This window comes from Squalius cephalus (assembly GCF_949319135.1).
Source record: "Squalius cephalus genome assembly, chromosome: 17".
Classification (NCBI taxonomy): Eukaryota; Metazoa; Chordata; class Actinopteri; order Cypriniformes; family Leuciscidae; genus Squalius; species Squalius cephalus.
In genome coordinates, this window is record NC_137138.1 from 37,184,126 (window position 1) to 37,198,685 (window position 14,560).

The window sequence follows — 14,560 nt, forward strand, 5'->3', positions numbered from 1 at the left end:
GGAACCAGGTTACATACGTAACCTGAGACAATTTTTCCTTCAAATGATATGGAATCTGTCCAGTGATATTTTTTGTAGCACATTGACATTTTGTAACAACATTTCAATCTTACCTGGAAGTTTTTTCTGGTGTCCTCTGGTGTCTCTATTTAAAATCTGAAGTTCATCAGGTTTGGGTTGTAACACTTCCTATTTTTGAAGGAATGGTTCATAAAATAAAAACTTCCACAAAGATTTTTTATACTTAATCTCACTAAACACATCTGGTTACACTTGCACATTTTGTCTGAGGGAGAGCACTTACCTGTGCATTCACCGCAGCTAGGGTCGCCCACCATAGATATGTACAGTAGATGCAGCTCAGCTGCTTCAGGTACGTCAAAAGTGCCGCCATCTTTGAATCATCAACCAGGAGACCTGTTTGAATGTGAAGGAGATGCCTGTCACGACCTTGTCTTGTTTAGTTTCATGGTCATATTCTGCTTAGTTTTCCCTGTCACCATTTGTTACTCGTTCTTTGTTTGTTGTTTCTTAAGTGTTCCTTTCTAATTATTTATAGTTACAGGCTGCCTGCATTTTTCTTTATTCTTTAAATTTATTATTATTTTGATTACTATGTAATATTTATTCTTAAATACTGTATTTTTAAAATAACTAAATAGTGTTATTATGATGTCACTGACGAGTCCTGCTGACTCAAAAAGTCTCTTTAAACTGTTTTCTCTGATCGAGTCAAGTCATATTTTTTTAACACATTTAAAAACAACAGAAGTTGACCCAAAGAGCTTTATAGATCAAGCAAGCATATTATGGACTTCAATGGGACCTAAACGGTTCAAGGTCCAAATGACAGTTTCAGAGCAGCTTTAAAGGGCTTTAAACGATACCAGACGATGAATAAGGGTCTTATCTAGCGAAATGATCAGTCAATTAAAAAATAAAAAAGTTTAAGTTTTATAAGCACAAATGCTTGCCTTGATCTGTTCTGTGATGCGTGTTCGTGATGTCACGTAATACGCAATTACGTTGAAAAGGTCACACTTGACGTGTTTCCAAATGTGCAGAAGGAGGACCATATACACATATTCAAACGTATTTGTGTCAGTTTATCATTTAAAATGCCCATTTCGTGTGCGTATCCTGGGTGCTTTAATATTAAAAAGCCTAAAAGAAAAAAAAATTCTGGACAATTTTTCAAGCGTGACCTTTTCAACATAATTGCGTATTACGTGACGTCACGAACGCGCATCAAAGAACAGAGCAAGGCGAGCATTTGTACTTATAAAACTGAAAAAAATTTATTTATTTTTGAAATGACCGATTGTTTCGCTAGATAAGACCCTTATTCATCGCCTGGTATCGTTTAAATCGTGTCATTTGGACCTTGAACCGTTTGGGTCCCATTGAAGTCCATAATATGGGGGAAAATCCAGGAATGTTTTCATCAAAAACCTTAATTTCTTTTCGACTGAAGAAAGAAAGACATGGACATCTTGGATGACATGGGGGTGAGTAAATTATCAGCAAAAGTTTTTTTTGAAAGTGAAGTACTCCTTTAAAGGCAGAGGTGAACAAAGTACACAACTTTCTTATTTGAGTGAAAGTACAAATACTACTGGTCACATATTACTCCACTTGTTATTATTAGACCTTATATTAGAAATATTAGACCTTTTACTTAGTTTTAAAAAGTAAGTAAAAGTACAGAAGAACATGTTTTCAAAAGGACTTGAGTATCACAATTAAATAGTAAATGTCAATGCATCATTGTATTATTGTTGCATTGTTCGAGTTATGCCTCTGAAGCAACCTAGTACATACACCTACCAGTTAGTAGTATCTGTGGAACTAAGAGCTTTTAGAATGTTACAAAATTTATAGAAATTAAACAACTGAATTGACAAAAAAGTCTTAATTTTTTTTATTTATTTAACACTCCTACCACCCCAACAAAAGTACACATCTATTGGCGCTTTTCCACTGCATGGTACGGTATGGTACGGCTCGCTTCAGCTCGCTTTAAATGGTACCACCTCTGTTGAGGTTCCAAGCGTACCGTACCGATACTAAAATGTGACGTGAAAACACTGCAGATCACTGATAGGTCAGACAGAATCATCACTACCAGCGTCATAGTATTTATGTCATGAGACACTAAACCCACTAGATTAAAATAGCCAGTAGACAACAGCCAATGCTGTAGCACCTGTTTTTAAAGTATTTGCTGCAAAAAAAAGAGTATAAACTTCAAAGAAAGAAATGGCTGAATCGTGGTCAGTGGACGAGGTGCAGACGTTCCTCTCGTTGGTTGCGGAGGAGTGGATGGGGGAACACGGAATGAAACATTTGCATTTAATATGATGATGTCATGGCAGTAGAGACGGCAACTATAACGATCAGACCCACCCAATTTGAAGTGGAACTAACTGCAGTGGAAAAGCAACCGAGCTAAAGCGAACCGAACCGTGCCGTACCGAGTCGAGTCGTACCACGCAGTGAAAAAGCGAAGCGAGCCGAACCGTTCCGCGCCGAGTCGAACCGTACCGAGCCGAACTGAGCCATACCATGCAAAAAAGTGCCATATGTGTATTCATTCATTCACATTTGAATCAAGTGGTTTGTAAATACAGACTGATCAGAAAAAAGACCAGCTACACAACCATCACTGTATTACTGCGCAACAGCAAAACTGTTTTAACAAACAGCAAAACAGAAATACTTATTTGCTATGAAGACAAAACTTTCAAACCATTATTTGTGACAACGATACTGTCTCTCACAGAGCACAGTAGAGAAAAATCGTACTAATCGCCGAACTTCACGACACGTGACCATACAAGGTTGATTACTAATGTGCTGTCTATCACCCAATCACACTTTAGAAAAAAATCATGCCCTGAATAACATAACTACTTTCTACTCAAGGACCTGACATAAATGTAGTGGAGTAAAAAGTGCAATATTCAACTTTCAAATGTAGTGAAGTCAAAGTAACAAGTTTTCAGAAAAACTAATACAGGAGAGAGAAGGAGAAGGGCTATCAGCAATAGCACAGAGGCTGCAAAGAAGGCTTCGAGGTGGCTCTGGATTAACACTAGAAGTGCCAGAATTCCATAACTACTAGAACTGCCGCAAGCAGTCATTTTGACCGCTAGATTCCAAACTCTATATCTTTAATGATAAATACCCAGTTGAGAGATTAATGCATTTATTGTATTAGGATATCTTTTAAAAACAAAACAACACGAAACTGTACATTTAAACAAGTTTAATTGTACATCTATAAACTAATAATATCCGTAGATGTCCTAAACAAAATGACGGAGTAGCCTGTTTTCATGTTTACTGTTCGATCGCGCCCGCACCCGCGACACACACACACACACCATATTCCATTGCAATCTTGACATCGCAGCCTGTTCATTACAGCCATAATAAAATATAATAATAAAATAGCCTAGTCAACCTAACATATAAAAATCCACTGCTCTGTTTATAGTCAGTAGTAGGCCACAATTCGTACCATTTTGCGCATGTGAAGGTGATAATTAGCCTATTTCCGTCGATTTTGGAACACGAGTGAAGTACAAAGCCTATGATAAAGAATAGTTTACCATCCAAATACATCGCAAATGTTGAAACTTTTTGATTCTAATTAGAGAGTTATGTGAGCCGTAATGTTAGCCCAAAGCCCAACGCCGCTTACTTTCACTTTCGCTTGAAAGTAGCCAATTTCATTTTGGCTTGTTGATTGTTTATTTATTTGTCATTGTTCTGTTCTGAATATCATTACATTTAAATGATTTGTTGTGGAATATGTTTTGTGTATTTTTTAGCATTTTATTGTTGTGTATATGTATAATAATACTGCGAAATTCAGTGCGGTCAATATGACCGTCTATGGCCGAAATGGGTAAATATGTTAATTAGTTTTTTTGCATTACGTGTAATTTATATGAAAAGCATTTTAAATGAAAATACAGACACTTTTAGGAAAAGTCAGGTACCGGTACCGGTACAGGTAAAATAAAATAAATATAAATAACTGAAATAACACTTAAAATGCAAACAGTAAGTGTGTATCCATAATCAAAGTACTGCTCTCTCAAAACTACAAGTTCAAACAGAAACAAATTTTTCCTTCAAGCATGAAAAAGAGATAAATTAACTACACAGAACAGCCTAAGATTATGGTCATGTTCTTTTTCCAAGAATATAAGCATGTCGACTTTTTTTGGCAGCAGTTGAGACCTTTGGGCAGTAACTAGGGCTGCACGATATGAGGAAAAGCTGCGATGTGTGAACATTGTTTAATATTGCGATGCCGATAGGACTTGTGATATGTGAATGTTAGCTATTCTGTTCCCATGTCTTAGTGCTTTAATAGGTTCTTTGCGTGATAGGTCAAATGTTTATTACCTGCCTGGTTCAGATTACTAGCCTGGTTAAAACCAGACCCTTCTCACTTGAAACTGAGTATAGGGTCTGGGGAAGCTATGTAGACAAATCATTTCCAAAGGGGCGTCACCAACCGACGTAGCTCAAATTCCTCTGGGCGCAATTTGATACTCTTAAAACCAATCAGATCGATGAAGGAGATGACGTATGCTTCGAGTGTTGTTCTTTGCTCCGGTTTTAATGAAAACGGTAAGTTTAAATCGCTCAAAACAGACGCGATAACTGATTCGTTTATATACGAATATTGTAATGAAATCTCCTTCAGCGTCTCTGCGCTGTCGTCATCACCCAAGGCGTCATATATTGACGCTTTTGAAATTTCTTCAATGTCCGACGCACAGGGCACCCTTAGGCGTCAATATGAGACGCAGATAAATATGAGCCTAGGAGGCGCCTCCTAGCGGTCTAACCCTAAACCTACCCATAACTGGCGTCACATATTGACGCTAAAGGGTGCCCTTCGCGTCGGATATTGAAGAAATTTCAAAAGCGTGGTATTATGACCAGGGCTTGACATTAACACCCGCCAACCCGCCAAATGCGGGTGGATTTTGCTCGTGGCGGGTAACACAGTCACTCCAACTAGCCACTTTGGCGGGTTGAATAATTGTAGTCTTTTCAAAAGGCATCTGAAATAAGTGTGACACTACGACACTACAACTCCCATAGGGCTGTCAACGAATATTCTAAATTCGAATATATATTCGAATAGTTTTAAAAAACAGAATTTCGAAGGTGAAAATTAATATTCGAATGTGGAAAAACGCCCGCGGTAGCAGAGGCGCGGCTGTCTGCTTTGCGAGTGGGCGCGCTGCCTGAGGGGTCATTTTATTCAACGTTAAACAGAAACATTACTGAAGTGTAGGCTACTGTACTGACTGAATAGATATTGTATGAATAATGTAGGTTTGATACAGCAGTTTCATGCACTGCAGGCTTCCACTGGTTTGATTATTTACCGTTTCATGTCAAGGAAAAGTTCCATGTTTACCACTGCACAGCACGCTCGGAGCATTCAATGTCGATTATATATACTGTAAAACTTCAATCAATGTTAATAATATTTGTTTCAATCACTGAATGAAGCCTGCTATATAAGAGTCGCGACCTTAAATGGCTTGCATTAAACTCTTGATCAGCACTCAACATTCGCTTATTGTTGTTGTTCATTTTTAAACTGTTATGCACAGAGCGTGTGACGCCTCATTCGCGCCGCAAGACCTCCAGACGCGCGTAAACGCGTCTTTACACTCGCGCCAGATGCTCTATTTGCGTTTGGTGTTGAGTGTGAGGGCTAGAGAGAGAAAGAGTGCCTGCGAGTGAGCGAGCGAGAGTGAGTGAGGTCTGCGGTCTTGGCCATTAGTTGATTTCCTTCTTTTCGTGTAGGTAATACGTTGTCAAATATGTTTAAACTTAAATAAACTACCTATACAAGTAGTTATGTCTCTTTGTATTAATTTGTCCTGTTATTGACGTAATGCGCGTCATGACAAAATGCGCAACCAGATGTTCGAATAGTTTGAATATAAGCTATGTGTTTTTTTTAGAGGGAATATTTGAAGGTCATTTTTGAGCAATTTTGACAGCCCTAATGAGTATTGTCGCTAGTGACAGACAACAAAGAACCTGCTGGAGTTATGTCATATGCCGGTGGAGCAATGTGGCGACATAATACACAATACATGGTTTTATTTTAAAAAAGGAGCTTTACACACAACCTTATCAGAGCTAATGATAATGACCTGTACTGTTATATATTTATGTAGTCTTGATTTGGGTGTATACAGTGGTTTTACATTTAAAAGGGTTGTAAATCTAGTTCAAGTACATTTTAGCACGCCATAGTCAACTTTTATCAGGTAATTTCACAACAATAAAAATGTGGCTAGTAAAAATGCTGTGTGGCTAGTAACTTTGGAAAACCACTAGCCACATTGGCTAGTGAGCAAAAAAGTTAATGTCAAGCCCTGATTATGACGCCCTAGGATGAGAATGCGTTGCATGTAAATCCCTCCCCAAACGTTTTTGATTGGTGGCGCGATTTCAGAGTTTGAATGGGCTCTTCTCCAGACTATCCTGGAGAGAGAATTAAAATTCGCCGGAAGTAGTCTGGGTTTTCCCAGGCTAACAGATTACACTATTTTAGCGCGATTTTGGCACAATCCGTTTCATGGAGATTCGTAAAGGACAACGGACGTCGGGAGGCAAGATTCTATCGTTGTCATAGTGGGCGACAACCTACGCGTTTGCAATGCTTCAGGACATCACGACAGAACGACTAGCATGTTTCAATTTTAACGGTCCTCCACGACGGGTTGAGTGTGAGCGAGTGAGTGAGAGTGCGAGCAACAGTGAGTGTGCGTGTGTGTGAGCGCGTGAGTGAGTGAGTGAGCGAGGGACAGTGAGTGTGTGTGTGCGCGCGCGGTGTGTGTGTGTGATTGGCCCGGCACACAAATGATTTAAAAGTGGCAGGGGCATCTTCAATACTAATTTCACCCTCACGCTCCATCACGCTGACATCACAACAACTCACGAGACAAAGTTTCACCTCAATGAGAAATCTCGTCGCATTTTAATCTCGCGAGATCTCGTCACACCCCTACTAAATAGGAAAAGGATCTACCGCCAGCAGTCGATTTAGATATTCTAGGTATTATCAACTATTGTTGGGGTGGTAGGAGTGTTAAATTATCAACATGGATGTTCAGTGCTACTCGTTGCGCCGCTCTGGAAGAACCAACCCTGGTTCCCAGCTCTGGTGCAGCTAGCAGACACCGCACCGTGGCCAGTGCCATTAAGGAGGGACATCCTTTCGCAGGCCAGGGGTTCGATTTTTCACCCTCACCCGGAGTTGTGGTCCCTCCACTTATGGGCTCTCAACGGGTACCCGTGGATCTCCCAGTGGAAGTGCTAAATACTATCACTCAGGCTAGAGCTCCGTCTACTAGGCGGCTTTATGCCTCAAAGTGGTCAGTATTTTCCAGCTGGTGCACAGCTCGGGGTCGGTCACCCCTCGAGTGTGAGGTGACGGAGGTTCTCTCCTTCCTACAGGAGCTGCTGGATAAGGGCAGAGCCCCTTCCACGCTCAAAGTCTATGTGGCGGCTATCGCGGCGTTCTCTGTTTCAACGCTGGGCCAGTCACTAGGAAGGAACGATTTAGTCATCTGCTTCCTCAGGGGAGCTAGGAGGCTAAATCCTCCCAGACCTCCCTCAGTCCCGGTGTGGGACCTCTCTACGGTTTTAGAGGCCATGAAAGGTTCCCCTTTCGAGCCCATCCAAACAATTAGCCTCAAACATCTGTCATTCAAGACAGCGTTTTTGTTGGCTCTCGCTTCAGTGAAGCGCGTAGGTGACCTGCAGGCGCTCTCGGTGAGCGCAGCGTGCTTAGAGTTTGGGCCAAATGACTCAAGAGTCATACTCAAACCTAGACACGGTTATGTGCCAAAATCCCTCAATACGCCGTTTCGGGCACAGGATATCTCCCTGTCTGCCCTCCCGGTGTCGGGCGAGGAAAGGGACTTGGGTTTTCTTCGCCCTGTTAGGGCTCTGAAAGCGTATGTGTCCCGCTCTGCCGTCTTCAGACAGACCGAGCAGCTGTTTGTCTCGTTCAGTGGACGTTCCAAGGAAACGGCTGTTTCGAAACAAAGTCTATCCAGATGGATAGTCGATGCTATAGCGCTAGCATACACTGCCGAGGGGCTTCAGTGCCCGTTGGGTGTCAGAGCGCATTCCACGAGAGGCGTTGCCTCCTCGTGGGCTTGATCAAGTGGGATTTCCTTACAGGACATATGTATGGCGGTGGGCTGGGCCTCGCCGTCTACATTTATTAGGTTTTATAACCTAGAAGTCCCCGCCATCCAGGCTAAACTACTGACGGTATAGCTGGATCAGTTACCTGCTTGGGTACTGGTTCCCTAGCGCACTGCGCTTCTGACGGTTACTTGGGCAGTTTTACATAAGCCCCAAAAATTTCCCACACTAATTCGGGCTCTTTGCCCTATCTTTGTGGTGTTATATTATTATTACGTCTATGAACGTTACTATTCAGGGACAGAAGGTTTCCCTCCTGTTCCAGGACTCCCTGTGAAGTCCTTTTGGTGATTGTGCACGGTAGACCCTGGGTTGCTTCCAGGTTTATTGTGTTGGTCACAGCACGCACGGCATTTTACAATGGGTCCCCTAGCGTCTTAGCTAAGACGCAATACGAGAGACCTCTTGTAAGAGAACGTACTCGGTTACTAACGTAACGTCTCGGTTACGGATGTAACCCTCGTTCCCTGAGTGGGAACGGAGACGTTACGTCGGATGACGACGATTGGGGTTTCGCTTAGAAGCCTATCACCTTCGAGTATTAGAAAACGAGCCAATGGCAATGAAATGCCATGGGTCTGCGGAATTTGCATAGCGTATCTCCGCCCGCCGCAGGGGGTATATAAGGAAGTACGCGAGCACAATGCAGACATGCCTTCGCTGAGGAGCCGAGACTGGCCCCAGGCGTTTTTCAGCGGTACAGTGGAAGTGGCAGGAAGACGTAACGTCTCCGTTCCCACTCAGGGAACGAGGGTTACATCCGTAACCGAGACGTTCCCTTTCGTGGTCACTCCGAGTTACGTCGGATGACGACGATTGGGGTTCCAGTCTAATCACGCCACCTCGGCTGTCTTCCAGTGCCCTGCGTAAGTCTGAGCTCCCTGTTGTGAGACTAGCACGAACGAAGGAGTCCTACTTAACACAGGGATACCAAGGTACACTGGGGAGCATATCTCCAGAGAGAAGTATGCAATTACGCCCAGCCATTGATGGGGGGGACTTAGAATACACATATGGCCAGAGGCTGCATATGGAAGATCACTGAGGTGTCCAGCCGCAGGTGGAATTTTTAAACCCCAGGGGTGGCAAGGTGGCTTGCCAAGGGAAAGACACACGCTCACAAGGAGACTTACAGCGGAATACACATGTGGGGGTCGCCTAGAGGGGGGACCATGCACATGGTGGCACCTAGTCAAGCGCAAAAGCTGAGTATGGAATTTTGGCATAACTCAGGCGTTGACATAAGCAGTGCTGGAGGAAACTCAGAGCTTATCAGACTCACCTGAGGAAAATATCGCACGTATCCCGTCCGTGGAGAGGAATGGCGAGCAAGCGAAGACACCTGAGCAGAATCTAGCACCGGCTGGTTGAAGCGAGTACATGAGAAGAAACTGGCTCTACTCGGAGATTATAGAATCTCGCGAATGTGTTGGGTGTCGCCCAGCCTGCAGCTCTACAGATGTCTGTTAGCGAGGCGCCATGCGCTAGAGCCCAAGAGGAAGCCACACTACGTGTGGAGTGGGCTTTCACACCAAGGGGGCACGGACGACCTTGCTGCTGGTATGCCAAAGCAATGGTATCCACTATCCAGTGTGATAACCTTTGCTTTGAGAGAGCCTTTCCCTTCAGCTTCCCACCATGACAGACAAAGAGCTGGTCTGAGGTCCTGAAACACTGCGTTCTGTCTACATAGGCACGGAGGGCGCGTACTGGACAGAGCAGTGCCAAGGCTGGGTCTGCCTCCTCCAAGGGCAGCGCTTGCAGGTTCACTACCTGGTCTCGAAAGGGTGTGGTAGGAACCTTGGGCACATATCCAAGCCGGGGTCTCAGGATCACGTGAGAGTCAGCCGGCCCGAATTCCAGGCACGCTTCGTCAACCGAAAATGCCTGCAGGTCCCCTACCCTCTTGATGGAGGCCAATGCAACCAGGAGCGCTGTCTTCATTGACAGGAACTTAAGCTCCACTGATTGCAAAGGCTCAAATGGAGCGCTCTGCAGGGCAGTTAGAACCACTGAGAGATCCCAAGACGGAACGAGGGGAGGACGAGGAGGATTTAGTCTCCTGGCTCCCCTCAGGAACCTGACGATCAGGTCGTGCTTTCCCAGAGACTTACCATCGACTGCTTCGTGATGGGCGGCAATGGCGGCCACATACACTTTCAGGGTGGAGGGAGACAGCCTTCGCTCCAACCCTTCTTGCAGGAAGGAAAGCACGACACTGATGGGGCATTTCGTGGGTTCTTGATGTTTAGAAGAACACCAGTTGACGAAGAGGTTCCACTTCAACGCATAGGCATGTCTCGTGGACGATGCTCTAGCGGAAGTGATGGTAGCCACCACTCAAACCTGCCTCGTCCCGTCCAGGAGCCACACGTGGAGGTTCCAAAGATCGGGACGAGGGTGCCATAAGGTGCCCCGTCCCTGAGAAAGGAGGTCCTTCCTCAGAGGAATTGGCCAGGGAGGTGCTGTCGCGAGGAGTACTAGTTCGGAGAACCAGGTCCGGTTGGGCCAATACGGGGCAACCAAAGTGACCTGCTCCTCGTCCTCCCTGATCTTGCGCAAGGTCTGCGCAAGGAGGCTCACTGGGGGAAACGCATATTTGCGTAGGCCCCGCGGCCAGCTGTGCGCCAGTGCATCCGTGCCGAGCGTGCCCTCGGTCAGGGAATAAAACAGGTCGCAGTGGGACGAGTCGTGGGAGGCAAACAGGTCTACCTGTGCGTCGCCGAACTGATCCCAAATCAGCTGAACCGTCCGGGGATGGAGTCGTCATTCTCCAGCGAGAGGCCGAACTCGAGACAGCTCGTCGGCCGCCTGGTTCAGGTGTCCCGGGATATAAATGGCTCGAAGCGACCTCAGATGCTTCTGACTCCATATGAGGAGGTGGCGAGCGAGTTGCGACATACGGCGGGAGCGTAGACCACCTTGATGGTTGATGTACGCTACTGTTGCGGTATTGTCTGATCGGACTAGTACGTGCTGGCCCCTGAGCAACGCCCGGAAGCGGTGCAGGGCGAGACGTACAGCCAGCAACTCGAGGCAATTGACATGCCAAAGGCGCTGGGGTCCTGTCCAGGAGCCCGCGGCAGCATGACCATTGCACATGGCGCCCCAGCCCGTGTTGGAGGCATCTGTTGATACAACAACATGCCGGGAAACTCGTTCTAAGGGCACTCCGGCCCGTAGAAAATTGAGGTTCGCCCACGGGGTGAAGGTCTGACGGCAGGCTGGAGTCACTGGGACTTGGAGCGTGCCGTGTTGCCATGCCCACCTCGGGACTCGATCGCGAAGCCAAAGCTGAAGCGGTCTCATATGAAGCAATCCCAGCGGCGTTACTGCGGCTGCGGATGCCATATGCCCCAGGAGCCTCTGAAAAAGTTTCAGTGGAACCGCACTCTTGCCCTCGAACTGACGAAGACAAGTCAGCAGTGACTGCGCGCGCTCGCTCGTAAGCTGCGCGCACATGGCGACCGAGTCGATCTCCATACCGAGAAAAGAGATCCTCTGCACGGGGCAGAGTTTGCTCTTCTCCCAGTTGACCCGAAGGCCCAGACGAACTAGGTGCCGGAGCACTAGGTCCCTGTGTTCGCAAACCTGGTCTCGAGAGTGAGCTAGGATCAGCCAGTCGTCGAGATAGTTCAGGATGCGAACCCCGTGTTCCCGGAGGGGAACAAGGGCTGCCTCGACGACCTTCGTAAAGACGCGAGGAGACAGGGCTAGTCCGAAAGGGAGAACCGCGTACTGGTATGCCTGACCCTCGAAAGCAAACCGTAGAAACGGTCTGTGTCGAGGTAAAATGGAGACATGGAAGTAGGCGTCCTTCAGGTCGATCGCTGCAAACCAATCCTGCGGCCGCACACACTGGAGGATGTGTTTGGCCGATAGCATCTTGAACGGCAGCCTGTGAAGGGAGCGGTTCAAGACGCGTAGGTCGAGGATTGGCCGTAACCCACCGGACTTCTTGGGTACAATGAAGTAAGGGCTGTAGAAGCCGGACTTCATTTCGGCTGGAGGGACAATCTCGATCGCACCCTTCGCCAGCAGGGTGGCGACCTCCGCTCTCATGACAGGGGCATTGCCACCGACCATAGTGAAGCGGACTCCCCTGAAGCGGGGAGGAGATCGCGCGAACTGAATCGCGTAGCCGAGCCTGATGGTTCTCGCGACCCAGCGGGACAGTCTGGGAAGCTCTAGCCAGGCCTCCAGAAAGTGCACCAGCGGGGTCATACGAACCACAGACGTACCGTCGGTGGGGCAGCGAGGCGGAATGACCGGCACCGGCGAGGGTGGCATAGCGGCCCTGTGCGGGGGCACGGTCATTAACTGCGTCCTGCCAGAGGAGGCCAGGGGAGGGCGCGCGTCCCACGGGGGCGTGCTCTGGTAGGGGTCTGGCGACAGAGGGGGATGAGAGGAGCGAGGCCCGTGGGTGGCGCATGCTGTCATCCCGCACCTCTGGGACAGAGGAGGGCGGCAGTGGCGGGAACCGAGGGTGGCGCGCACTGCGGCCCTCGGGCTCTGTGGGCTCAGGATTGGGGATTTCGATTCTGTCTTTAACCACATTAGGGTGCTGCCCGTCGTGGGACGAGCAGCGGGGAGTGGAGAACAAAAGATTCTCCCCCGGCCCTCCACCGGGGGAAGGAGTGGCCCTGCTACCACCTCCTGAACAGAAAGGAAAGCCAATCCTGAGCTGCCCGTCTCAGGAGCGCCGCTTAGCCTGGCGTTTAGCGGGCGGCGGGGCTGGAGAGGGCTGTGGCGCCTTCCTGCGGCTTCCTCCACGACGCGACCCCGATGACTGCTGCTGGGGCCGTGCGGGAGGGGCGGGAGCCGCAGGAGGGCGCCCTCGGCGGCGAGCAGGCTGAGGACTCTGAACCGGTGGCTTAGCAGCAACAGCACGCCGGGGCAGAATATGTTTAATGGCCTCAGTCTGCTTCTGAGCAGTCGAGAACTGTTGGGCAAAGTCCTCGACTGCACCGCCGAAAAGGCCGGCCTGGGATATGGGAGCGTTGAGCAGACGAGTCCGCTCAGGCTCACGCATATCGGCCAGGTTCAGCCACAGGTGTCTCTCCTGGACCACAGCTGTGGACATCACCAAACCCAGGGAGCGCGCGGTCACTTTCGTCGCCCGGAGAGCGAGGTCAGTGGCGGCGCGCAGCTCATCAAAGAGCCCTGGATCTGTCCTACCCTCGTGCATGTCACGGAGCATCTTGGCCTGGTAGACCTGTAAGATGGCCATGGCATGCAGTGAAGCAGCTGCCTGTCCCGCCGCTCTGTAAGATTTCGCCACCATAGTAGACGAGAATCTACAGGCTTTGGAAGGGTGCTTTGGATCACCACGTGATGAAGCGCTTGCCGGACACAGCTGCATCGCGACAGAACGTTCAACCGTGGGAATCCCAGTGTACCCACAAGCATCAGCTTTATCGAGGGGAGGAAAGGCGGAGAAAGCCGACGAACGATCGCGAGAAGACATGGGAGCCTTCCAGGACCGCGTGACTTCCTCATGCACTTCCGGGAAGAAAGGAATTGGGGTTGGGCGGCGACGGGTGTCAGCGGCCGCTCCCAAAAACCAATCGTCCAGCCGCGAGCGCACTGGATCAGGTGGCGGGGACCACTCAACACCAATGGCCGCGGCTGCCCGGGAAAGCATGGCGGTCAGCTCGGGATCAGACTCGGGCAACGCTGGCACGCCCGAGGGCGGCAACGCAGCCGAATCCTCACTTCCCGAGGACTCGCGCCCACCTTGTGATGCCGCGATCGACATAGTATCTTCCTCTGGAGCTCCAAACGAGACGCGCTGGGGCTCCGAAGAGGGACCAGCGGTCTCAGTTTGTACACTTGCGGGTACCACTGCTGAAGAGGGGTGTGTGGACCGCGAACGTGTCGGCGGTATGTCCCACACAGTCACCCTCAGGTCACCCCGGCCACCAGCCGAAATACTAGCCCTCTCGGAGTCAGTAGATCGGGGTGTGGGTAGGGGGACTCTCGCTCTGGTGAGCTCATTGAGTCTCGACCGCAGCATGGAGATGGTCATGTTCCCGCAGTGAGAACATGAGTCATCCATGAACGCTGCTTTAGCGTGATCAACGCCCAAACACGCTAAGCAGTGTTCATGCCCATCAGAGAAAAATATCTCGCGACCGCAACCAGAAGTGCACGGGCGAGGCATCTTTGAAAAGACGTGCCGCGTGCAAGCTCTTTTTGTGAGAGGATAAACTCCGCGGATGCTGAAGCGAACAGGGAGAAACACACTAACTGTCAGATCACTGTACAGACCAGCAGGGTAGTGAGCACTCGC

General features: G+C 48.4%; 1 protein-coding gene across 6 annotated transcripts in view; it reads right to left on the reverse strand.

Annotated features, from left to right (window-relative positions):
* LOC307174564 (uncharacterized protein) overlaps positions 1–14,560 on the reverse strand; it is a 215,002-nt gene that overhangs the window by 150,936 nt on the left and 49,506 nt on the right. For 5 of the 6 annotated variants that reach the window (XM_079898455.1, XM_079898452.1, XM_079898454.1 and 2 more), the window contains 2 exons: positions 305–417; positions 114–189 (listed from right to left, as the gene is read on the reverse strand). The exons of the other annotated variant lie outside the window; for it this stretch is intronic. In XM_079898455.1, coding sequence (XP_079754581.1) covers positions 114–189; positions 305–394 — 166 coding nt within the window. In that variant the 5' untranslated portion in view covers positions 395–417. The remainder of the gene's footprint in view (positions 1–113; positions 190–304; positions 418–14,560) is intronic. 6 annotated transcript variants of the gene reach the window in all.